At 45.2% G+C, this 26,186-nt stretch overlaps 1 protein-coding gene across 4 annotated transcripts in view; it reads left to right on the top strand.

The window, feature by feature from the left end:
• PHRF1 (PHD and ring finger domains 1) overlaps window positions 1-26,186 on the top strand; it is a 1,334,933-nt gene that overhangs the window by 1,104,792 nt on the left and 203,955 nt on the right. For all 4 annotated transcript variants that reach the window (XM_069624056.1, XM_069624055.1, XM_069624053.1 and 1 more), the window contains exon 15: window positions 23,201-23,280. In XM_069624056.1, the coding sequence (XP_069480157.1) occupies window positions 23,201-23,280 (80 nt within the window). The remainder of the gene's footprint in view (window positions 1-23,200; window positions 23,281-26,186) is intronic.

The raw sequence follows: 26,186 nt of genomic DNA, 5'->3' as shown, positions 1-26,186 counted from the left end.
TATGGCGTAACATAGACTCCATAGGATAGGTACAATTACTAAGAATAGAGTTCCAAAAGGCAGAGCCCATTTGAATGAATGCGTGGAAAAAGGGTCCACTCATTCAGGATTTCAGAAAAAGGTCCAGATGTCGAGCAAAAAGTGCTTGGGGGTTTCAGTAGAAGAGGGGCAGAATCAATTTGCCTTTTGGAGTTCACTCAGAGCTCACAAATTCTTTGCTGGCTCGATGGAAATTGGTTTAGGTTGGGTTAGGGTCTGTGTGATGCCTCGATCCACAACCCTTTGTGTGTGCCTGCGCAACAGGAGTGAGGCTGGCCTTTGATTGGAGGCCTCCAAATGTTAGCAATGACTATGGGTTGGAGTGAGTTTGTGTATGTTTGTAGAGACGTTAGCCATTTCGTCTGTTGCTGGGGATCCGGTTTCAAACTGTTGATGAAGCCCTGACCACCTTAAAGGAAAAGCTGTCCTTATATGACCAGATGGAACAGTCTATGGCAAATCCCTTGATTTGTTCTGGTGGGTGCAGTTGGATCCTCCATAGATGCAGCTTTTCGTCCTGTCAATCTTCTGGCCATGTGTATCACCGTCCCAGAAGTGAGAGTTCCATTTTGAGGATTGAGGCTCAATGGCATTTTCTACTTTTAGAAAGTGCCTGGTCAATCTCTTCCACTGTCTTTTCTTCAAAGGAACCTCCACTGGCCCTGCAGCTTTAGGTCCAGAGTACCCGCTGACTGATGAGAAGGGGTGGAATTGTCCTGACTGTAGATTTGAGGCTCCCATAGTGGATGTCATCCTCTGACATAGTCTGCGTTGTGCTCCAGCCACCTCTTTTGTGCCTGCAGACTCTACTACCCGAAACGGTAACCAAAACCAGTGCAGAAATCTGAAACTGCTACTCACCTAGTCTCTTGGACTCCTGCAGTTCACCCCAGCTGTCTTTTCTCCATCTTGAGTGTTATTTCTCTTCTACTGGGTGGCAAACTGCACATTTGCTGCTTCTATAATTCTACTCCCCCTCTAATCTTCCTTCAAGGGCCTCTTTGTTGAATCTTGGTTTGGTTTCCTCTGATGGAGTTCCTCATTGACTTCAAGCTGAAAATTGCCTCCTCCTGCAGTCCCCCTGTTAAGATTCCTCATCTTTGATATTCTGCTTCGGTAGCTGTTATCCAAAACCATTTAGAGCAGGGGACGTAGTGTGGCTTGTAGTCCATTTGCCTCACAGGTCCAACTCCATGGCTTCAAAAGTGAGGTGATCCATATTATATTCAGAGCACACTGTACTCTGTGACTTCAGCTCCTTTTTTCCACATGCTTTCTCCCACTGTGAATTTTTGCTGTGCTGCATGTTCGGTACTCAAAAGGTATTGGGTTTCAAGCGGTGCAGGGACTGCTCCCCAAAATGTCACCCGACCCCGCCCCGCCCTCCGGCCCCTTTAACATTTGCATTTGGTACCTGCGTTTGGGGTATGACTTGGCAGTGTGTCGTTGAAGCCGGGCAATTTATCTGAAACCCCGTATGAATTGGGCAGTGGAAATGGCTTTGTCCGAGCCCATCTAAATATCTCCATAGCACTCCCTTGTGGAAGAACCTTTGAAGAGACTTGCGCACCCACGCTATGCCGACTCTTGACAAAAAGCCTTTCATGAGGGAACCTAGAAAAAATCTTTTTTATGGACATTGATCTCGGAAGGAGGTAGGAATTAACATCTGACTCATTTGGGCGACAAGTAACATACCCATTTGGTTTATTGTCCTTGTAACACTGGGAATTGTTTAAAGAACAAATCATGCACATCTTTGCAAATGTCCTGGCAAAGTCCGCGCCCACGGTGCCTTCAAGGGCAGGTAGTGCCACATTTGAAGCCAGCAGCTGCATGCTCAGGAGCTAGTCCCTACGTTTGCTCAAGGAAATCTATTGGAGCCTTTTGGCATTGTCCATTGAGTCTGTTCAAGCCTTAGCGCTTCAGAAAGGCCTTCACCTTAGACTCATGTCAGCATCTATGCTGAACAAGTTCATATAGAAACATTCTTCCACGTGATTCAGGATATCTTTGAGGAAGAAGGGGACATGTCTCTTTTGGTCTGGACCCCATGTCTGAGACTAAAGGTTTTCCCACCCAAGGCATTTCTCTCAGGATGTGGAAATGGCAGGCCTGGCAGCTGGTAACTGGGATACCAGCCATCTGCACACATCAGAAGAGTTGAAATGAATGCAATCCTCACCATTTGACAGTCCCAATACTACCTTTCGGATAAACATTGAGAAGGTGGTTGAGTTGCTGGGCCTTAATATCTCATCTAAGCAGGTGATCTATTAGACACCCACAGACATTTTGGACCAAGAACCGTCAAGCGAAGCGCTATGTCCCTTTTGATGTTTTTTTTTATTTTTATTGGAATATCTTTTTATTAATATATTTAACCACAAAACATGACAGAGCATTAGCTACATTCAACATAGGTACATAGCAGGGAGAGACCGCAATGTCCCTTTAATTTTGCTGTGGCAGATCCAGTGCAGAGGATTGGCAGCATCCCTGCTCGGCACCAGAGGTAGAGAAAGAGCTTTGAAAGACTTATTACCCTGCTCCATTGGATCCCAGCTTCTCCATGCACCCTACCACTTGGAGTTTGGTGGTACAGAATTCCACTGTGCCACTGTGGCGTGAACATTTTCCACTTTTTTCTCCATTCTCACTAGATGGGTAAAGTAACATGTCATACACAATACGGCAATAAGATCTTTGCATCCAGAAGTGAGACTTTAAAGGACATGAAACCTTCTGGCGCTATTGTGAAGTACTGCCACGTTCTTAGGCACACTGCTCACTGCACAACCGTCATCTCTACTGGATCCCTTCCTCCTACAGGAGGTAAAAGCCCTCTTGGGCAAGGCAGCCATAGAGCTTGTTCCGGGTTAAGAGATGGGAACAAGTGGTTTTCACTCTTAAACAGTACTGAAGGATGACTTGAGCTTCAGTCCGTCTTTAATCTGAGGTGCTTGAACAAGTAACTCTCTAAAGTATGAATTCAAAGTGGTGACCCTACTACAGCTCCTCCAGGCTGAAGTTTCAGGATTGGCTTGTGTCACTGAACCTGCAGGATGCTCATTCCAAAATGTTTATCCATCCAACACACAGGAAGTATTAGAGATTGCTGATTGGCATTGCCCGTTATCAGCTTTGGGTTTTTCTTCTGTCCCAAGGGTTTTTACCAAGCTGTTTCCACCTCTTCCCCTATCTGATGGTTGGCTCATCAGGGCTAGCTCTGTAGGCTAGTAGTTGTCCCACCAATACCACATTTGCAATCTGTCACACAGCTTCTGGTTTTCCCTGAATATAATAAAGTGACAGATGACACCCTTTGTCATTCCAATTTATTGCATCTGTCCTGGACACTTGCTTCGGGAAAGCTTCTCTGCTTTAGGACAGGGGCACCAATATCTCTTGGATGGTCGACAAGTTCCAGAACAGTACAATTCAGCCAGGCCCAGCCTTTGTCTCTTGGGCCACATGGCAGCCTGTATTTGTCTGGTGCCAGATTCCCAATTACGGATGAGATCGCTCCAGTGGCTTCTGTGGTCTGTTTTTGGGCAACATGACAGACACTTTAGGAGTGTCTAGATGTATGGCACAGGCCCAACGAGATAACCTGGTGGCATGAGAGCTGTGTTTACAGCTTTGGCTAAAGTTTACTGTGTGGGGTGCTTGTGTGTGGGATCTCTGGGTGAACAAGTTTTGGTCCTTGGCAGACGTTTGGTGCCATATCGACCTGCTAGAGCTGCAGGGGATCTAGCTGGTTCAGACGGCCTCTCTTCAGTCTGTCCAAGGGAAGTGGTCTGATTGTGATGGACAATATAGTGACGTTTACTGCCTCGTCAAGAGAGGTGGTCTGGAGGGGGGAGGGAGTGATCCGGCTATAGTTGTAGGGCTTGGTAAATATCTTCCAGTAGCCCACCTTGCCGGGACATACAATGTTGTGGCGAATGCCCTGTGCAGGCAGGGCTCAGTTTTCCATGTGTTCGTCAAGCCAGAAAGTCATTCTGGAGATCAGCATTTGGGGAACTCCTCTAGTTTATTTATTTGCCTCCTGTGTCAATAAGTTGTGCAGGCTGTTTTGTGCTGTAGGCTATATCCCACAAGATGGGTGCTGCGGTATGTCTTCCTATTGGAGTGGAGCTTCCTTTATGCATTCCCACAGAATCCGCTCATCCCTCAAGTTCTAGGTTACAGGTATTCAAGACACCAATGATTCTAATGTCCTCTTATTGGACACAGTGGACATGATACTCCAACTCCTGGACATAACCAGCTATTCTTGATGTCTCCAGATCAGTAGATCTTGGCTTCTAGTCGGAGTGTGAAGTTCTGCGCCTGTGCTGCCTCCTCTGCCTCCATGCTTGGCTGTTTAGAGACTGAGGGATAGGGACAGTGCTCTATCAGAGGACATTTTAGAGGTTTTCATTGGTGCCTGAAGACCTGCTAATAAGGCATTACATGCCTGCCCCCTCCTCTCTGCCGGGCGCCCACCACTGGGCACCCGAGCCACTCCTCCTGCCATAAGTCAATCTTCACATACTCTCGACACACAATTTCCTACTCACCAACAGTCAATTTTCAGGTAAAATAAGACTGAAGTACTAGCAAATATATACAAAGTATTTATATAGGAAGAAGTAATGGGGTAAAGTACTCGATTTCACCTCAATTAATACAACACAATGTATATGGGTCTAACTTAGCAGTTAAATTCTAGGCCTGTATGGTGGATAGAATGTAGGGAGAAAAAGGTTGAAGGCATTATAAGAAAAAGGCTTTTAAGGCCAGCAAACTACAAATAAGATTAGAACTAGTGCTAGGCCTGAATAGGTCCCATTTCAACATTCAAGAACAGTTCACATTGCTACACAAATGGTTTCTGCAACACCATGTGCTGCTGTGTAACAGTGAATTGTAGTGTTTTATAATACTCCATACTCCTAGCCATGTCCCCTTTCCTCCATACTGTATGGGTGTCCCTCACTATGGACAGAAAACCTTTTTCACCCGAAAAAATGATCTTCCCATTTAAATGTAGATGCGCGTGGCTGCGCGGCCCTGGGAGCAAGCACTTTCGACTCCGCCCACCAGTGCCATTCCCCAGTCCTCTTTTCCGCATAGGCGGGAGCGGGCCGCTTTCACCAGCGCTCCTGGGTTACACCTCGAGCCTTGTAATTCCACATGCTCTTCCCCGGACATTGGTTTTTCTTCTTTGTTCCATAGCAATTACTCCAGAGTTAATACTGTGTCCTCTGGTGCCACGCTCCTCCTGGGCGCATGTCGACGATGATGGGTTTCAGCAGGAGGGTTCCTTACCCACGTCTGATCGTCACGCACTGTGCCTCCGGTGCCTTGGCCCAGACCACGGCTGTTCTGGGTGCGACACATTGACCCCGCGTTCCCAGTCCCACGCTTAGAGACTGCCGTCTTCGATAAAAGAAACTTTTTATTTTGTATTGGCTGTGCCTTGCCCCTGCATTCTTGTTGCTGTAACTAGGTGGCAGGTCTGCTCACCTGCTGAAGGAGTCTTCCCACGCATTCAGACTCTTTTGCCATTTTTTTTTTTGTAAAAGCCCTCACTTGGCAGTACTTGCTAAGTACAGTGGCATGGGCATATTCAGTTTTCACTGGGCCTCTTGGAGACTATCTCCCCCGACCCCCCCACCCCCCACCTTCTGTAGCAAGCCCTTCACTCAACTTTTTTCAGGGCTCTTTATTGCGGTATCTGTAAAAATGACCAAATCCCAAAACACTGAGGAAGAAATGACCACATTTTTATTTTTCCTTTGTTTTTCGAAATGTTGGTACATTTGTATTAAAATATAGGTGTGGGGTAAGGGTATTAGTTAAGGGAGAGGGGGGAAGCGGTGGGTCTGCCCCAGCATTATTTAAAAAAGTGCAAGAAGCAAGTAGGAATTTTGTTTTTCAACCAAAACAATTGGGTCATTGTAAGGCAAGAGTTGATGTAGTAACCCTGTGGGACACTACACAAAACGTGCCCTTGTATATTTGGTAACCCACCTTTTGGTATAGGCTTGTACTACACAAGTTGGTAGTGTGACTGAGTAGCCAGACTTATCTCAAGAGCGGTAAAAGTGAGTTATAGAGCTGTAGGAATGTAATCCACAAATACAAGCAGCCAAGTAACACTTACACTCAAGGTTTGTAGTTATAAATAATTAAACAGCAGTTTTTAAAAAGCATTCTTTAAAAAGCGCCATATATGTGACAATCAAACTTTAAAATACTTTTCCAGAATCAACACAAAACTAGTAGATTCTCTTTAGAGATGCTTTTTACATACTTCCTACACCCTGAGGTGACTTCACTAACTAGGACAGTAATGGCATTTATATATATCACTAGTACACTTGGTAGATTGAGGTTGGTAAAAAGGAAAGGTTAAGGGAAGGAAAAAGGTTAAACCGTTTCCCAGAACATGTGAGCACTTAAATCTTCCAATGAAGTCTAGACAACCTTTACCAGCAATAATAGTTGAAAACCAAGTTATCACCTATGAGGGACAGTAAATGGCAGTCAAATGGACTAGAAAAGCCTGCAGGGAGCCAGCCAAAGTCAATTGGAGCACAGTTTATGGAGCTCAGGCACTTAGATAAGTCTTGCAAAAAATTAGAGAGTTGTGTTGAAGAAAAATCACTGTAGGGTCACACGCTTTTACACTTTTGCAGGGTAGAGCTGAAATAAACAATAGCAAAGTAGTTACTGCGAGTCTCGACTGAGAAGAGCAAAGCTAAAGATACTGAGGTAAGTACCCCAAGTCGGAACAGTACCTTTAGTTAGAAGAAGAGTGGTCCAGCTGGCTTCTGTCTGGTTGCAGTGATGGAGATCCTGGGTTCCTGGACCTCTGTCGTGGGGACAAGAGGGAGGATAGGACGTCTGGGGGACTCCTGCGGCAGCAATTCGTGGAGGTCGGCGGCAGCTACAGGCTTTTCTCAGATCAGCGGCACTTCGCTGTTTCGGCACTCGGTAAACAGCACCACCGCAGATCTTGGTCACCGGTTGGGGATCCTGCACTCTAGTGAGGGAACTAGAGCTCTGGCTGTCCTGCTTCTTGAGGGTCCTGGGGAGACTCCTGGAGCTTCTGCCCAGCTTACAGACATTGCACTCAACTACAGATTTGCTGACCACTCGGTTCCTGCAGCAGCAAGGAAGTACAGTCAGTCTGGGAAGGTGGTCCAGTGGAGTTTGTCTGGGGGTTAGTTTCCACTAACCCAAGGGAAGAAGTCATCCCTTCCAATCTTCTCTTGTCAATCAGAAAAAGGAGTTTCAGCACAGCAGCAGTGTTTCACCTGGCAATTAAAAGGTCTGGGAGGATGTAGCAAGCTGTGTTCAGTTTCTTCGTCAGGTTCTTTCCAGTGGTCGACAGTCTTCAGTCCCAAAACCCTTGCCTTTTAAGCAGGTTTCTCTCATCCATGCACAGCCTAGCGGTCGCCCAAACAGCAGGGTGGCTGACCTGAAAGGCTAGCCAGCCAATCAGGAATGGATGCATTCAGGCATTCTAAAATACAAAACAGAGGAGTTTTGGGTACCTCCCTCACTTCCTGCCCTTCTAGACACACTGGAACCAGAGGCAGGTTTCATTACTGAAGCCCGCCAAAGGCAAAACGAACAAAGGGCACAAACCTGGCTTGGCGCGCAGAGTAAAACACAAAAAAGACCTCACAAAGAGAAAATGGTGAAAAAAGACCGGGGCCCTTTTGACAAAATGGTCACCCATGGGTGCTATACTGCAGCTGAGGATTCAGCCTGCGGTAGAAAAGCACAATGGTTGTAAAATTAAACCTCTGCCACCAACCATTTAAAGTAGGGTGGGTAACATAAACATTTTTAGATGAGTAGGTAGGAAAAGAGGCTACTAAGTAACCCTGCAGCACTCCACATAAGATGGTGTATGCTGGACCTACACAGAGAAAAGGTAAGTAAAGTCAATTTCACTTTACTATTCTTGGGAACCAGTAGTTCACAAAAGCAATGGTATTAAACCTTATGAGAAATCTAAAGGATTTCTGACGCTGCACTGAAGGTGCAGTGTATCACCATACAAAAGTATAGTTTGCCAGACTCCAAAAACAAAGGAAACACATAATCCAAATCTGGTCAAAACACATGAGTGAGAAAAAGGCTCACTCACTCCAGGGTTAAAATTAAAGTCCTAAAGTCCAGCAAAAGAGCTTGGGGTCTCTAAGGTTGGGGGAATTCAGCATTAAAATGGAAATTCTCCCGAACAGTCATTTCTCCACTTGTTTTTTAAAATTTGGTTAACTGATGGATGACCCGTTATTGCTGCATCACACTATTTACCACCTGGATCATCTGCTTGGCTGTGCGCCGGTGTCTAGAGGTTTATTGGAACTTCATCATTCAGCAAGATCGTGAGCTTGAGATTTCGGAGGGTCTCTTCCACCTGCCTTGGGATCATCTGCTGCTGTGCTGTTGCCTTCTTATTTTTGTCGAACTGCTTTCACATGTTCCTACATCATTTTTGAGTGGGCCTTGCCAAAATCTCCAATGCAGGCCTGATGGTCCAGTTATTTTTTTTTTTTTCCTTCTGGATCACTGGGATAGTTGTTGGCCCAGGCTTCAAGTCTTTGGCAACCAAAGTCGAAAAAAGGGCACCTGTGGGAAAGAGCCATTCACTCAGCAGCTTGTTTTGTGCTGCCGGAGTGTTTTTTCACAAAACTACTGCAGCAGGTACCTACTTTTGGGTCTGGCCGGTTGTGTATGGATTATTTGAGGCACTCGCCCTCCGGTGTCCCTCTGTCTGGGTTAATGATTCCTTTGAGGAGAGTCTTTACCACAATTCCCGCACTGTACTATTGGGGGTTGCCCTGTTAATTCCTTCTTCTGGGGTCATCTTCTGACCCTGGAACACTTAATTGGGGTCTCCTCTGGCCTTCCTTGGTTTGCCAGTCGCAGAATCGGCACCTGAAGGGTAGTTCAGCCATACCTCAATTAAAGCGAATGGCCCTTTAATGTTTCCCATTCATTCTTAGCGAACTTTGAACCTGGTTTAGAACTCGGCAAAATGTACTCTAGGGTACTTACCTGCTCCTGTGCATTTTTCCTGGGCCCACTAGGTTTCCAGGGAGTTACTTATCAAATTATTTTTAGAACTTAGCTCTGATTTTTAATGCATTTGTATAGTCATGTACATTTCTGCAATGAGACTGAATTTTTAACATTCTCTAAATTTGATCAACACTAACTTTTCTGATAGGTTTCCTACCTCCCAACGCTTTGATGCATCAGTTTTGCATTTGCATTCATTTTAATATTATGCCTGAATTCTAATGATTGGGGATTGTTATAGGCTTTAGAGATTTTTATATATTTTTTTAACTTGGTTAAATTGTATAACCTTTTATCTAATACCTTTCTGTATTTGTTAGGTTCTGACCCTCAGGTCTAGGGTGTGACACAAATGCTATGGTTAGAGTGCCTCTTTAGGACATTCTACATTATTGTTCAGGCCCATGGGGGACTTACCTGCTTGCTAGGTGGTTGTGGTGCTCCCCACGCCCAGTTGTTTTATGTTTGGTGCGCACCTCTTGTGGAGGGCCCACATACAGGCGTTGAGTTAGGATAATCCTTGTATAAGCATTGCTGTTAGAATATCCTCAGTATCTTTTTAATACTGTGCATTATTACCTTACTCTTTAGTTGAGCAGGTTCTCACAGGCACGGACACCCCACAGTGTGGGGAAGGCTGCTGCTGAGGATAGTGCAGAATCACTGCCACAGGCCAGTGTAGCGTGCCATTTAGATCCGACTGGCCTGGACGGCGGTGCTCACCCCTTAGGACCCTGAATGAGAGCTGAGACCTGAATTAGAACTAAGTCAATGGTGCCTTACTGGCAGTTTCATAGAGCGCACCCCCTGTACTCGTGTTCTGTGGCGGTGAGTGCAGACCGCACCCCACTCAAACACTGGTTCTGGTGACCTACTGGAGCTCGCCGCTTAATGGGAATGTATATTAAAACCAAAAAGACACTCCTAGACAATCTAATAATTCCTCCTGTAATTCATCATACAGAGGGCATGAAACTTGGGCCTCATAGAGGTAGTCTTTGAAGTGGGACAAATTGTCCAGGAAAGAGACCCCAAAGCCCAGGCAAGCGGGCAGTGATCATGAAAGCCGAGCCATGTCCTAAAAAAGGGAATGATGACCTACCTGGTGCTGCCAGCAGTAATACTGGAAAGGAACCAAAAATGACCACCTATTTACCTACTTCAGTTTTGTGCCCTCCACTATTGGCTCCTGTTGGTAACCTACCACGGTCTCCCTTGACTGACTCTAGAATGAACTCTGAGCCCATAACGGGGCATCACTCCTTTATGATTGACAATGATGGCTCATTGGGTAACCTTTATCTCAACTTGAAGCGTAATCCGCTCGGCCAAAATCAAGCCAAGTATAACAGTAACCGCTTTAGAGGTATCGATCTATCAGCCAGCCCTAACATTGCAGCCTTGGCTTCAAGCTCAAGGTCCTCTGGGGAGGAAAGTGCATGTGCGGAAGGTGCAACAGCCGCACTGATCAATGACTCTTCAATGGAAATTGGCCCTTATGCTGCCTTATCCTTTCACCTAAATTCCATCCTCTCTAACGTGGAGGCGCTGTTCTCACTTTGCACAAATTTTGCAGCAGAACATCAAGAACTAAAACACATCAGAAGAGTTGTAGATGTTATCCTGGCCAGTAGTTTGGGCCTAAACACGAGTAGGAATAAAACCTACTGACACCCATATACATTTGCCAGTAGGAGAGGGCGAACATTTCCCAGAGTTCCGCCATCCGGTCTCTAGCAGTTAAACTGGCAATAGTAATGCAACCAGAGCAATCTGACGTCATTCTGACACACCTTGCCACTATCCAGAAGGACACCTTAACCAGAACAGCGGCAACGGGAGAGGATGCCATCGAGGCGGAGCGCCTTGAGATGTATCTCCTAGGCTGCTGACCCAAGCAGCCAAATGGTTGCAGGAAAAGGCTGGCGAAAGGAAAAAAACTCAAGTAGGATAAGGAGAGTGGCGATCGCCAACGAGTTGAAAAGGCACTGTGAAGCCCAGACCATTTGTCTCTCACTCCAAACTCCAATTACCATTTCAAAAGATTTGGGCAATGGGACCACAAGGCAGACTGAACTTGGGGGGGGGGGGGGGTGGGGGGGGGAATTGTCAAATTGATAGAGTAATGCTGTGGCTGTGAGTGGGTACCAAGAGGACCAGATGCAAGGAACTGGGTGATCTGGCAATAAAGCTGAAACCATCACTATTAACATTCAAAGAGCTACCGGATCCACCTCTAATCCTCTGCCTGGCCCATTACTGTTGGGGAGTATTGTCATTTATGTGCTAATTCCCTTCAACCTTAGACCCCCAGCTCTTCTGCTGGACTTTAGGACTTTAAATTTTTATCCTAGAGTGAGACCTTTTTCTCACTCACAGGTATTTTTTTATCTCATTTTGACTGTTTCTTTGTTTTTGGAGTCTGACAACTCCATAGGCATCACCTTTTGTATTGACACACAGCACCTTCAGTGCAGTGTCCCAGAGAAGTCCTTTAGCTTTCTCATAAGGTTTTAAATACCTTCTCTTAGGTGAACTACTGTTCACATGAGTAGTAAAGTGAAATTGACTTTACTTACCTGTTTTTCCTATGTAGGTCCAGCACACCCCGTTTTATGTGGAAGGCTCTGTGGGTTTATTTAGCTCCTTTTCATACTTACTCATGTCACATTTTTTATGTTACCCTCACTACTTTTAATGGCTGGTGGCAGTGGTTTAATTTTCCTACCATTGTGCGTTTGCACCGCAGGCTGAATCCTCGGTGCAGTATAGCACCCATGGGGTGCCCATTTTGTCAAGATGGCCTAGTCTTCTTTTTTTGCCATTTCTTTCTTGTGAGGTCTTTCCTGGGTTTTACTCTGCGCGCCAAACCAGGTTTAACCGTTTTGTTAGTTTTGCCTTTGGCGGGCTTCTCTACTGAAACCCGCCTCTGACTCAAGTGTGACTGGCAGGGCACGAAGCGAGGGAGGTGCCTGAAAGGCCTTGTCGTTGGTCTGCTTGGTTACCTGAAGGCACCCAATGGTCAGTAGCTGGCTGGCTGTCCTTGCAAAACAGCCACCGTGGGGGGAGAGAGTGTGTGTGTGTGTGTGTGTGTGTGTTATAGCTAGGCTGTGCATGAATGGAAGAAACCTGCATAAAAGGCGCGGCTTCTTGAACCGAAGACAGTCGACCACTGGACTAAACATCCGACGAAGGAAACTGGGAGAAGCTTGCTGCACCCTACTGGAACATTGAACTGCCCGGTGAAGCCCTGCTGCAGTGCTGAAGCTCCAACTCAATTGACTAGAGAAGTCCCAGAACTGACGACTTCCCTTGGGTTGGTGGGACCAACTAACCCCAAGACGAACTTTGCTGGAGCACCTTTTTCAACTGGCTGTACTTCTTTGCTGCTGCTGGAACCGAGTGCCAGGGGTTGAGGAATCCATAGGCTAGTGCATAGTCTTTAGGCTGGAACAGAGCTGCGGGCAGATCCTTAGGACCCTCCTGAAGTAGGACAGCCCAGGCCTGAGTCACCTCACTGTAGTGCTGGAGTGCTCCTGATCCAAAAAGAACCTGTAGCTGGCGGCCAACCTTTAAACTGCAGTGCAGGAGTCCTCCAGACGTCCTCCCTCTTGTCCCCACGACTGAGGCCCAGGGACCAGGATCTGCAAGACTGTAACTGAAGCCAGCTGGATCCTCTTCTTCAAACCTAAGGTATTGTCTTGACCAAAGGGTACTTGCCTCTTTTGTCTGTAGCTTGGTTGTTCTCACTGGAGACTTGCAGTAGCTGCTTTTCGCAGGTTTGACAGCTTGTGGCCCAACAGTGATCCTTTGTCTACAAACTCTCTAAACTTTGCAAGACTTTTGTGCAATCTAAAGAAGTGCCTCAGCTCAGTAGACGTTGTTCAAATTGACTTTGGCTGTCCTGCCTTCCTGCAGACTCTTCTGACCCGTTGACTTTGATTCTAACTGTCCCTCATAGGCAGTGCATAGGTTTGACTTGTATTGCTGGGAAAGATCTAATCTAGACTTCGTTGGAAGATTGAAAATTATTCACATGCTCTGAGAACCGTTAACCTTTTTCCTTCCCTAATCTTTTCCTTTTCCACAACCTCAGAATTGTATTAAGTGTAAAATGTGATTTTATTAATGCTAACATTGTCCTAGTAATTGAGGTCACCTCAGGATGTAGGAAGTGGGTGTGAGGCATCCCAAAAGGGTATCTACTTGCTATCTTAAATCTGAGGAAGTGTTATGAAGTGTGTTTTTGTTGCATATTCCCCCTTTTAAAGAAGGCTTATTTAAAACTGAGTTACATAATTATTTTACTAGAAAACCTTGTGTAAGTATTATTTGGATACTTTGTGAATCTGTCTTGCATCTCTACAGCTCACATTTACCCCTCTTGAGAGCAGTCTGGCTGCTCAGTCACTCTACCAACTTGTGTAGTACAGACCTATACCAATAGGTGGGTTACCTATTCCCAAGAGGACAAGGCTGGTGTAGTCTCCCACAGGGTTACTGCATCCAATCTTGCCTAACAATTACCAATGAGACTCATGGCAATGGACTCCTATAAAGAATGTCCAAGCGACTAGCCCAAAGCCATTGCAAGATTTGAAATGATTAATACCCCTGTCAATTCGTCAAACTGCTAGTCTCCCACGGCTGTAAGTCCCCTCCTAAACCGATCCATACTATTGGCAATACGGAAGGGATATCCTGTGGCTCTCATCAGTTAAAAGTAGGGATTTACTAAGCATGGAATTACCAAAGTGTGACAGTCCCTCAAACTAGGCACTTATCAAACTGGCTTCACCTGACATTGCATCTCTCTTTTTTGCCTATTCACCTGCACTGAGCTGGAATTTAAACTGACAGAATGCCACAACGACAATGAGAGGGGAGCAGGTTTGGAGCGGTAGAAGATGACTGGGGCTATGCTGTGAGCAACCTGGAACAGGCTGCCTGATCGAGCCAGCAAGGTGATACTGAAACAACAACTATACACATGATTATCTCCTGGAATATAGCAGGGCTTAAATTATATCTGACCCAGATTGGTGCAACTTTGCCAGATAATATAAGGTGCTGCTGTTTCAGGAGACTTGGTCACTAATCCCTGTGAATGTACAAGGTTACGTAAACTATACTATTCCAGCGACTGGGGGCACGATGGGCAAGCCATCGGGGGCCTTCAGATTTGGATCGACATAAACCTGGAGTGGAAGATGATGTGGAGATCCACTCACTGGATCTTTTGGTCGTCTCGGTGGCAACAAGAGGCGGATCAATTCCTGCTAATTCATTTCTTTAACTCAAATTCGATGTTGGCAGGGGAGTTAAGTCGAAACTACGGGAGCTGAACGAATTAAGCATCCCCTTGATCCTTCATGTAGAATTCATTATAGTTGCTGGAGATATGAATGCCAAGATTTAACCTCTGAAAGAAACACTAGAGCTTTGGGACAACCAAGATGCAGCTTTGACTATTCCAATCCTCAAGACCGCTTCACCGTAAAGGGCCCATAGATGGGCGATAAACAACTTGCGGTGTTTAAAACCTGAACCTAAGAGAATGCAATGACAGAACACCAGGCGACCGGCCAGCGAAAGCAACATTAAATGGTTATTATGGCTCGTGGCGTATAGACAACATTTTCATCACAGGCACTAGGTTCGGGGTATTGAAATAGAAAGAAGCGAGAGGGACCACTACCCTCTTGTGCTATAATTCCTCATAAGGGCACCAAATCCTTCGCCAAAGTCAGACTGGCACAGGAGCCAAGCTGCCACTAGCTTCAACACTGTTAGGAAAACTATGAACTGGGCTACACAAATAAAAAGAGGTATAAAGCCAGAGGTGTATGACTCCATCAAAGATAACTTAGGAAATATCCATAGTAGCGGTTTGTATAATAAAATGATCATTGCTGAATTTGAATTAAGTAAGAAACTGATCCCCTTCCTAACATATGTACCAGGCCACCTGAAAAAGACCACAGTGCCAAATGCTTGGTATGGCCAGAACTGTATATGGGCAAAGAAAGCCATTGTCTCATGCAAAAGAGCCAGAGCAGTGCTGGGTAACCATTGCTCTGGGACTTCAGGGCAAAATATAAGGCCTTAATACTAAAAAAAAAGAAAATGAGCTAGCCAAAACAAGATGGGCAGTCCTACATATGGCATTGGCGCAGGGCGATAGCGCTGGCTTTTGTAGACTAGTAACATCAAGGGAGTCGAACACCAAGCAGGCTCTTCAATGGCACATCTCTGCAGATGAGTGGTGGACCCATTTCTCTAGAGTGTATGCAAGCCCAGACCGAACAGCAGGGAATGGGCTTGGGCAAAAAGGGAATGATTCAATCCAACCAGGCAGTCCAACTGTAACCCACCTTTTAATATAGGCCTGCACTACACAAGTTGGTAGTACTACTTAGCAGCCAGGCTTATCTTAAGAGGGGTAATGTAAGCTGTAGAGCTGTACAATTGAAATCAGTAAATCCAAGTAGAACTCACACACTTGTATATGAATATTTATATACACAAGGTTTAAATAAGCATTCTTTAAAAAGCTTTACTAATAACATTCAATCAAAGTTTGGATTCAGTTTGTAAAAGACAAGACAGTTGGTAATTACTTTTCAAGGAAGGAACGGTTAGAATAAGATTTAGAACGCACTTTCAACAGTTAAACAATTACAATCTCCTAAAGTGAGGCAAGTAAACTTTTATCCCAGCAATAATAGTATCCACAATTATAACCGAGGGAACATGTACTGCCAAAGCCAGCAGGTTCAGAGGAGTGCCTTTTAGGGAGCTAGTACAGCCAGTGCCAATAATTCTGATGCACTTCTTAAAAAAAGGTTTGACAAAGTTAGTAAGTTCAGAAAAAATCACAGTAACTCAAGTGATCTACTTTGTAGAGAGCACACGCTGTCGGGCCAGTGCAGAAGAGTTGGTATCAACTCTAAAGTGGAATAAAAGCACTTTGCAGGATAGGAAGCACAGTTTATTGCTAATAGTTCAACATCCCAAGCCCCACAGTACCTGTGAATCGAAGAAAAATTGTCCAGCTTGTTCCTGGACCTTGGTCGTGGTGACGAAAGGAAAAACATCTGGCTGGCTCCTGTGGCAGTACTCGGGTGAGGGACTCTTCAGCTACGGATTTCCTTTGTTTCAGCGGCACTTGGGTATTTTGGCGCCTTTTCCTCAGCGTCAGTGAAGGAATCGCTGGTTTGAAGAAGCTTGCTCTATCGGTCCTGGACTCTGGATCAAGTTTTCCTCTCTGTAGGGTCCTCTGGATGCCCACGAAGATATGGCCATACTCGCGCTTTGCAAGAAAATTCAATGGTCACAGGACCCCTGGCATTGGGCTTCTGCAGCTCTGGTGAGGTACAGCAAGTCGGGGCCTGCGCCAAATGGAATCTTGTCTTGAGGCTAGTGGGTCCCACTAGCCCAAGGGAGGAACTCCTCCCGTACAGGTCTTAACAGTCGATATGAAAACAAGGTCAGCGCACAGCTGCATGTCATCACTGGGCAATTCGCGGTCCAGGAGGGTGCTGTTGGCGTCTCGTCTAATCATGTCTTCTTCGGATGTTCATCTCCAGTGGTCGACTCTGCCTCTAGTCCCAAAAACCTCACTCTTTATGCAGTTTCCCATTCATTTCCAGCCTATGCCTGAATGAAACCAGTCCTGTTTGGCCAGCTGGCTTTTAGGACAGCCAGCTGGCCAAACAGGACTGGTTTCATTCAGGCACACCTAGAGACAAAGGACAGGGATGTTTTGGGACCCTCTCTCACTTCCTGCCATTTCAGACACACTGGAGCCAGGGCGGGCTTCAGGGCTGACGCCCGCCAAAGCCAAACACACAAAAGGGCTCAAACCAGTTTCAACAAACAGAGTAAAAGCCAAGAAGAAACTAACCAACAGAAAATGGTGAAAAAAGAAGACTGGGACCATTTTGGGAAAATTGACTCCCATGGGAGCTGTACTGGAGTTTAGGATTCAGCCTGCAGATACATGGCACAAGGTAGTAAAGAAAAACGAAAAACGAATACTGAGAAGATAATAAAAGGTAAGTTGGAGAACATATTCATGGGAAGGAGTGACACTAACCTAAACCGGAAAAACGTCATACATCTGCTCCATTGCATACCATCTTTAACGAAAATTGCATCAAACGACATTGCCATTGTAGAATATATTGATAAACTGAGCAGACCAAGGTTTTTCTGCATTTAAAATCGTATAAAGTGAAAGATCAACTGTTAAAGGGAAGCTCTGAGTACGGTTGGGATTTGAAGTGAACGAACAAGACTCAACAAATGCGGAAGTGACTAAATCAGGACATCAAAAAACACAATACACTAAAAGACAACTGAAGAAGTCGGACCGAAAGGATAAATCTAGTGAAAGGGAAACATTGAGAAGGAAGTCAATAAAAGTAACATTTGACAATGGAAGAAAGGAAGACCGGATTGTAAACCTATGGGTGTTATAACAGAAAAATCACAAAAAGTAAATTACGGGTCCTGGCTGGCAAAATCACTAAGCCAAAAACCAGGATTAACAAATATGAGGACGACAACCGAAATGACATACTAATCTCTTGAAACGCAAGAGGCTTCAGGCACTTGTTCAATCGACCAGAATGACAATTGAAGAGAGCAAATATCTGCCTACAAGAAACATGGCTACAGGAAGCACCGGTTTGTGAGACATGAAGTTTTAATAAAGCCAGCAAAGATGGGGGCAAACGGAAGACCATGTGCCGGGCTGATGATATTGATATAGCAAATGGATGCAAAGCTAATTAAATATGGAAATCCAAATTCCTATGTACAATGGGCATTAATACAAGTAAACCACTCAAAAATAATGCTAATAAATACCTTTTGGATCCCGGCCAAAATTAGCACGACAAAGTTACTGAGTTCCATTTAACAAAATAATAAAGGAAATGCTGATATTAAAGGGAAGTCCAACTACAGTAGTCTGTAGCGATTTAAATATAAAATGCTTTAACAAACAAGGCATATCGAGACTTGGAACATCTAAGAATAGGCGATAAAGATGACTCAAAGTGGGTGCAGATGGCAGACGCCCACAACCTATTCATGCTGAATGGGCAAATAAAAGGGTACATCCCAGGTGAGGAAACCTGGTCTAACGGAATCCAGAAGTCCACAATAGACTATATGGATATCCCAGAGCCACCTACACAAACGTCTCAATGTATTACCCCAACATGTAAGTGACCATAACATACTAAGGCTAACATGGATGGGGAGAAAAGAAAATAACGCAAGGGGCAAAATCGAACTCCTCGAACTAAATCATGGAGGAAATGAATTGAGGCTAAGAAAAACAGATATATTGACAATAGCAAACAAATATAGTGAACAAACAAGTGAGACTAATGATACCTCCTATGACTCATTGCTAATGGCTTATAAAACGAAGACAACCAGAATGAAGTTGCCCTTACTAGAGCCAAAACATCAATACATTGAGTCAGTTGTCAAAAGAAGAAAGCAACTAAGACGGGAAAGTTCTCTGACCTTTTACAGTACCTTAGAAATGAAGAAAAGATGCAGAAGATGACTTCTGTTCCTATGCAGCTCTGCAGGTCTCACTGTTCCTGGGCCTCAGTCGTGGGGAAAAGAGGTAGGACGTCGGGGGGACTCCTGCAATGCACTGCGACGGTCAAAACTCACAATTGGCAAACTTCACTTACAGTGGCTGTTCAGTGTTTCAGCTCCTCGTGTCTACCTCAAATAGCAACACTGCGGTTCCTGGCTGTCGAGATGGACTTTACTTGCTTCTGGGGTCCTGCACTCCGTTGAGGGGGCTCAATCAGTCCTGCTTCCTGGGAGTCCGGAAGATCTTCCTGAAGCTCTAGGCCAGCTTAAAAGCAACACACAAAATGTGGTGTTCCTCTCCCCGGCTATACCGTTTCCAGTAGCAACTCTGTGGAAATTCAACCAGCTCAGAGATGGATGTCTAGGTGGCTTACTTTGGAGTTGATTGGTCCCACCAACTCAAGGGGAGAAGACGTCCTTGCAGAGGCTTTCTCTCTCGATGCAAACTTGGCGTTTCGGCACTGCAGCAGGGCTTCACCGGGCAAACCAACGGTCCAGGAGTTGCAGCAGGTGTCCTCTTCAAGAAGTTCTTTGGTTCCTTCGTCCAGTGGTCGACTCTGCCTTCCAAGCCAAAAGACTTGCCTTTTATTCAGTTCTCTCCCATTCATTCCAGCCTAGCTGTCAGTCATCCAGCAGGGTGGCTGCCCTTACCGGACGGTCATCCAACCAATCGCTACAGAGTGCATTTGGGTCTCCTAGGAGACTAAGAACAGGGAGTTTCGGGCACCTCCTTCACTTCCTGTCTACCGTAGATACCCTGGAGCCAGAGGCGAGCTTCACTCGTAAATCCTGCCAAAGGCTAAATGAACAAAGAGACCAAACCTGGTTTGGCGCGCAGAGTAAATCTCATGAAGGACCTTTCCACAAAGAAATGGCGAAAAAAGGCGACCGGGGCATTTTGACAAAAATGGCACCTATGGGTGCTTTACTGCAGCTACTATCGCAGCCCGCGGTAAATGCACACCATGGTAGTTAAAACAAAACCACTGCCACCAGCAATTCAGTGAGAAAGGGGTAACATAAAAATGTTACATGAGAAGCTTGACAAAGGGGATACTAGGTAACCCCTCCAGCACCCTATTGTAAGATAGTGTGTGCTGGGTCTAGAAAGTTAAAATGGTAAGTAAAGTCAATTTCACTTTACTGCTCTGGGAAACAGTAGTTTATCCCAGAGAAGGTATTTAAACCTTTGGGAAATCTGAAAGACTTCCCTGTGTCACTGCACTAAAGGTGCTGTGTGACACAATGTAAAAGATGCCTATGGAGTTTGTCAGACTCCACAACCAAAAGAAACCGTGTTCAAAATCACATTAAAGTACATGAGAGAGTGGGGAAAAAGGGTCTCACTCTCTCCAGGTTAAAAAAATCAAGTCCTCAAAATCCAGCAAAGTTGCTGGGGGTCTTTAAGGTGGAGGAATTGGCACATTTCTGAGAATTCTCCCTAACGGGGTTAAGCAAGGTAGCCCACTTGCAGCAACCTGCTTTGTTATATATTGCAGACCTGCTAGAAGCATTGAGACAAACGAAACATTATCCTCGGAAAATTAACGAGATATTGTTATTATCGTATACTGACGACCTGGTCCTGGTAGACCATACGCGAATTGGCCTACAGCACTTACTGTATAAACTGCAAATGCATATGCAGTTAAATGAGCTTGGCATAAACACTGACAAATCTAAAATTCTCACGATTGGAGGCAACAGCAGGATAAGTACAAAAACATTCAGATTGAAAATAGGGCTAGAAAATTGGAAATGGTAAAATTAATCCACTACCTGGGTTTAAAATGTAATCGGTCAGTTGCCGAAGACACATTGGGGGGGGAGAGAGGGGGGAGGGGGGGAGAGCTCCAGTTAAAAATACTATGCTCACAAGGAGCAATACTGAACGGGTGATTTGGGAAATTTTCACTAATCCCACTGCAATCCTTTTATATCCAGAAAGTGATGATGATTATCACGTACGGAGGAGAATCCGGTCTCAATTTGTCATGGAAGATCTGGACTAGGTTAGAAAGCAAATTTTGAAAACAATCCTGAAATTGCCAAGAAGCCTTCCAATAGCTGCCTTAAGAGCAGAGCTAGGGCTACAATCTCTACACTCAATAAGGTGGAAGTCACTTGCCCTCTTGAGGAATATCACATTGATCGAGCCAGTGATTGGCTATAAAATTCTTTTAACAAAGGGGGAAGGAAAGAGTGCTGTGCTACTGAATACGTAGGAGGAAAAATGGAGCAAACATCTAGAACAGCTGGATTCTTCAATAGGGGAAGTAAAGGAAAAACTAAAGAGGGAAGACTGGATAAACACATGAGTGACACAACTAGCCTATAAATCGCAAGCAAGTGCGGCAAATGAACATAGGAAAAGAGTTAATGTCGAAATTCCCTAGTAAGTACCATCGAGAGAAGCTGCTACAAATAAGGCTAAATTTAAACCCGACAAATGAATACTGACACACCAGAGGGCATTCAGGTGAGAACAATTGACAATGTCGATTTTGCAAAATCCAGGACAAACTAGAAACTGAAGCATGTGCTGATATTTTTTGTACAGCCGTGAATACAGACCGGGAGGAATTCCTAAATAGGTACCTAGAAAAATGTACAACGGAAGAGTGGTGGGGTGATTTCCTACAAGGAAGAGACTCATGATTTGTATGTGCAGAAATAAACCTGCTTGATAAACTAACGAATACAACAAGATGAAACAAAAAAGATAATTTAGTAAGACATACTAATGGACAGAAACGTAACTAAACACTGTTTTAATAAAACATCAGAATTTTTGGAATTAGCAATAAAATGGAATGCTGGAGCAGTTTGATGAAGAATAATGTAAAGTGTAGAGAAATCCAAATGTGTACGTTTTTTTTTTTTATTAAAACAAATCACAATAGAAAATAAAAATAACCATTGCCACCAGCCATTGAAGAGTTGGTGTAACAGAATGTTACATGAGTGGGAGAAAAGGAGTTAATCTGTAACCCCCAGCATTCGCATATTTTGGTGTGTGCTGGACCCACAAAATAAAAGGTTAAGTAAGACAGGGGTTGTCTTACTATTCTTGGAAACAGTGGTTCACCAAAGAAAATATAGTTAAACATTGAGAAGTCCAAGGGACTTCTCAGTGGCAGTGCACAAAAGGTGGTGTCGAAATGCAAAAGCAGAACCCTATGCAGTGAGGAACACAAAAATCCTAGTCAGAAAAATCACGAGAGTGGGGGAAAAAGTCCCACTCCCTCTGGAGTAAAAATGAAAAAGCCTGGAGTCCAGTACAATTGCTGGGTGTCTCTAAGGTTAAAGGGAATTGGAACAGAAATGATTATTCTCCTTAACGGATTTTGATGCCAATGAAGTTCACCTTGCTCTGCAGAATGTTACTTGTTGGGGGACCCAGAAGTGGATGTATGCCCTGTTTGGGCATAGGACTGGGGCTTTTGTTTTGGTTCCAGTGTGCTCTTAGCAAGGAGGTTGTTTGTGTGTGAAAGAGAAGTCTTCATTGGTTAAGTGTGAAATCCTTTTCACCCTGTGTATTAAGTGTTGTTCATCTGTAACCCAAATAAAATATTACCATTGAATGGCATGCATGTTCAGGATATGTGATTGGACTGCTAGTCTGAGAACACCTTCTGTCAGGTGTGGCATCTTACAGCGATGCATCTAGCTTTTTGACATGTTACCTACCTTAAAGGTTTGGAGTTCCTTTTCTTGTCAGGGGTGTTAGCCTTCCCCTAGGGTTACTGTTTGTAGTATCCTCAACATTGGATACTTTTCAGAATACCAACATGGTCTATGAAATGGAGTTTGCAGTGCCAGCTGCCTACACTGGATTTCACTGGATAGAGAACCAGTCAGAACGTCACTAGACCAGAACCACTTCCTGTATCTAGAATCCAAAGTTAATTTTACTGGTACGTCCTATTTTTCTTTGCGTCTGACTGCTGACCAGTACTGAAAGATGGAACATTTCTTGCAAGTCCGGATAAATTGAAGCTTGTGCATAGGTTGTGCTCTGCACATCCAAACACTGCTCCCAAACCCCTGTATGCACACACCAACATCTACACAGTTAAGTTCACTTTGCCCATTAAAATGGGCCCTGCAGAGCTGACATTTTAGAATTGATTTAATAATTGAATTCCTTTTGTGTTAATTTTCTTCCCTGCTGGTCTTTTCTAGTGTCACTTGGGCATCTATGGTTTGGATTTAAATGCGTGTTTCTTTTTTTCAGCCTGTCTGCAAATCAATGTAACCAAATGTTAGAGGGGAATATCTTAATTACCAATGTGATGTCTAGTGCATGTTTATTAAAGTCTAATGTTATTGATTGTTTTTGAACCAATCTGAAATCGAAATTTGCTAGCCTATCGCTGTTACGCTATCACTTTGTTTTGTGTGTCTTAACTGGTTTCCGGTATCCTTTCTCTTTTTGTTATGTCAGGGGTACCGTTTTATAAACTCCAGAGAGCCAAAGAAGCACAATGGAAACTTCCAGACTCGCCGAGCCAGACCGTAAATCCGGTGAGTTCCCCCAGCATCCACTTGCTGATTTTTCAGCCTTTTCCAGCTTTAATCGTAACGCCACACAGACCACATAGTGTGTCACAGCCAATCTTTTCCTCATAATAATGCTGACATACCAATAGGCTTACTATCACACCGCCAGGACTTTTTCTCCATTCACTAGCATGAATTTTTCTTTCATAGTGTGCTTTCAAAGAGCATCATTAAATCAAAAACCTGCTTTAAAGCTAAACCCAGAAAACCTCAAACTGCCAACTAAGAAAAATCCAGCAATCCAAATAATTTCTTTTTTTTTGGGTGAGGTACTGAGGGGTTAGGAGATGTCTTTTGTGGGGGGAAGTCTAAAACAATGTTCTGCTACTCTGTCCTAAACACCTGTTGAAGACCATCAAGGGTTCTCCCCCGACCCCGCCACAATACCTCCAATATGTGCCACTGGAGTACTTTTCTAAGGTCTGTAAAAGCAAGTGAGCGCTGGAAGGAGGCAATCTAGCTGGAAGGAGACAATCTAGCTGTCCTTTGAACCAAAATGCATAATACCAAATAAATCACCAAGTTTATAAGCACTCTTAAAACCAAACTCCAAGAAGTATTCACTGAAATTTAAGAATGCCCTTCTAGCCAACCACTTGCAGATAAATCCTGTAACTTATAATTATTCATTTGGCAAGTGCACCAGAAGGCTTGTGAAATCTGGCCACTTGCTTTGGCTATATGCCCCTCCCCCTCCCCTTCAACATCCCTCCTCCAAATATATCCCATCCTATGTGAAAAGCATACACTAATGTACTCGATGAATATGCTATCTGTTAATATGGTACTTGAATGTAAGAGTAAGATGTATGTTTAAAAATCATGCCCCTTACCACTTCATACAAATTACAGAGCAATGTGATACCCATTTATTTCCGGTGCTCTTACCTTTCACGGTCAATCCTTTCTGGCTGTTAAAATGGATTTCCAAAATCAGGTCTGGTGGGAGGATTTTCAGAGGCCACCCTATTTATAGTCAACTGGGAAGAATCCGGGAGGTTAGCCAAAACCCAAGCAATGTAAAGTAGCTGAGCAGTCAAGGCTTAGGCCCAGGAAAGGTGAGTGTGGTTTAGGGCTACAATGAGTCCTGTGAGAAACCTGAAGGTGTCTAACACGGAAGTCCACAGGGATCTGTAATCCAGGTGGCCAGGTCACGGCCATTGCTTTTGGGTCCAATTCCAGGGGCTGGACCAGTGCTGGATGATCACCTGGATGGGGCGTGGGGGGCGCTCTCTTCGGTGAGTTGGACACTGGATGTTGAGGCACAGTATTCCCTTCCCTGTAACACCCTTGCCCCATCCTACCAGGTAGGATACTTGGATACTTAGCAACTCAACGCGTGCCCTCCCACTTGCCCCCAACTTTCCCAACACGAACACGTTCTCGCACTACTGCTCACTGTGAGAGAAAATTGATTAGCACCTGAGCCGTATACCTGACATGTCCCAACACAATGGTCAGGCAGTCGGACAATTACTGATCATTTTCCAGCATGGGGTCTGGCATGGATTCACATACTCGTGAATATTCCCTGTCTTCAGGCTGGGAGTCTTCGGTAAAAGAAAAAAATGAGTTTGTTTAGTTTCTGAACTGTCTTTCTCCTAATAACCAATCACTGGTCTCTGGGTCATACTGCCCTCAGCCAATGACTGCCCTCTACCTAGGCCCCTCCTCAGGCAACCATCTTCAGATTTTTACTGCACGTCCAAGTGTTGGGAGTCCTCGTGCTTAGCTCTCAAGCTTTTACTGCGTATTGCGTTTTTTCAAAGAATTTACTCTTTTTCAGTCAAATCGAGCCTCAAGTTCCAACGATTCTTATTCTGATTAACGGGGACCGTTTCGGAAATCTCTACGCACCTCAAGGGTGAATTTTCGTCGAATTTCACTTCTTAGAGGATTCCGGAAGATCTTTGAGGCCTACCCTGCGTGGACATGGCCGAACACAAAGGAGACTCGATGCCCGTTGGGTCCAAGCTGTTTAGGCTCTGCCCAGGACATGGACTACAGAACGTCTTCGAGGATGAGCACTCCCGGTGCCTCTACTGCCTGCACTCCGACAAGTCAAACGTGGAGGAGGACTGTGCGTTGTGCAAGGACATGCCTGCACCATGAAGGACTGTCGCAAACGGTTTGCTGACTGGCTGGAGGCCAAAAGCCCGGCATCCGGTTAGCCCAAGAAGAAGTCTGAGCGGTCTTCTAAAACCTTTGAGGGCGCTCCGGCGGCGGGGGGCCAACATAAGGCAAAGCACTGCAAGTCTGTGGGAACCGGGAGCGCCGTTGGTACGAGCTCTGCGGCTGCCAGGCCGGGCACAGCATCGCCGACGCCATCTATGAAGATGAAGTCGGAAAACTTGCGTAAGCTTCAGGAGAAGCCCCGGTCGACCCCGACGGTGAAAGCCAAGGGGGAGCAAGGCAGTGATTCCCCCCCCCCCCCTACGGTGAAGGCCTCAGACGCGCCAAAGGTCATGAAGGCCCAGATTCACCCAGCTAAGACTTCAATTGAAGTGGCAGCATCCCTGGCGAAACCCACAGATGCAGATCCATTGTAGACAACCTCAAAGCCAAGAGTTTCCCTGCCCTCCTGGAGGGAATAGTCTTAACTGCCCATCGAAAAAAGACCCCTGTGAAACCCCTGGCCGAGAAGGGGTGGCGGGGGTGGTGCAATAGTCCTACTAGACTCGGATATCTCCTCTGAGGATGAGCTGGCGGGACTCAAGTCCGTCTTGTACAAGAGATTTGTTGAGGTCGGGTCCTACGGGAAGGACCCTGAAGAGGCAGACTGAGAGCGACGGGGGAGCCAACGAACGGCAGATCGACGAGGAACCGGACACCATGGCGCTCCCGTTGCAACCGCTGCAACCACCGCAGAC

The sequence above is a fragment of the Ambystoma mexicanum genome, chromosome 11 (genome assembly GCF_040938575.1).
Source record: "Ambystoma mexicanum isolate Mex_15411 chromosome 11, UKY_AmexF1_1, whole genome shotgun sequence".
In the NCBI taxonomy this organism is placed as follows: Eukaryota; Metazoa; Chordata; class Amphibia; order Caudata; family Ambystomatidae; genus Ambystoma; species Ambystoma mexicanum.
Note: the sequence above shows the minus strand (reverse complement) of the source record. Positions and strands in the feature narration are given on the sequence as shown.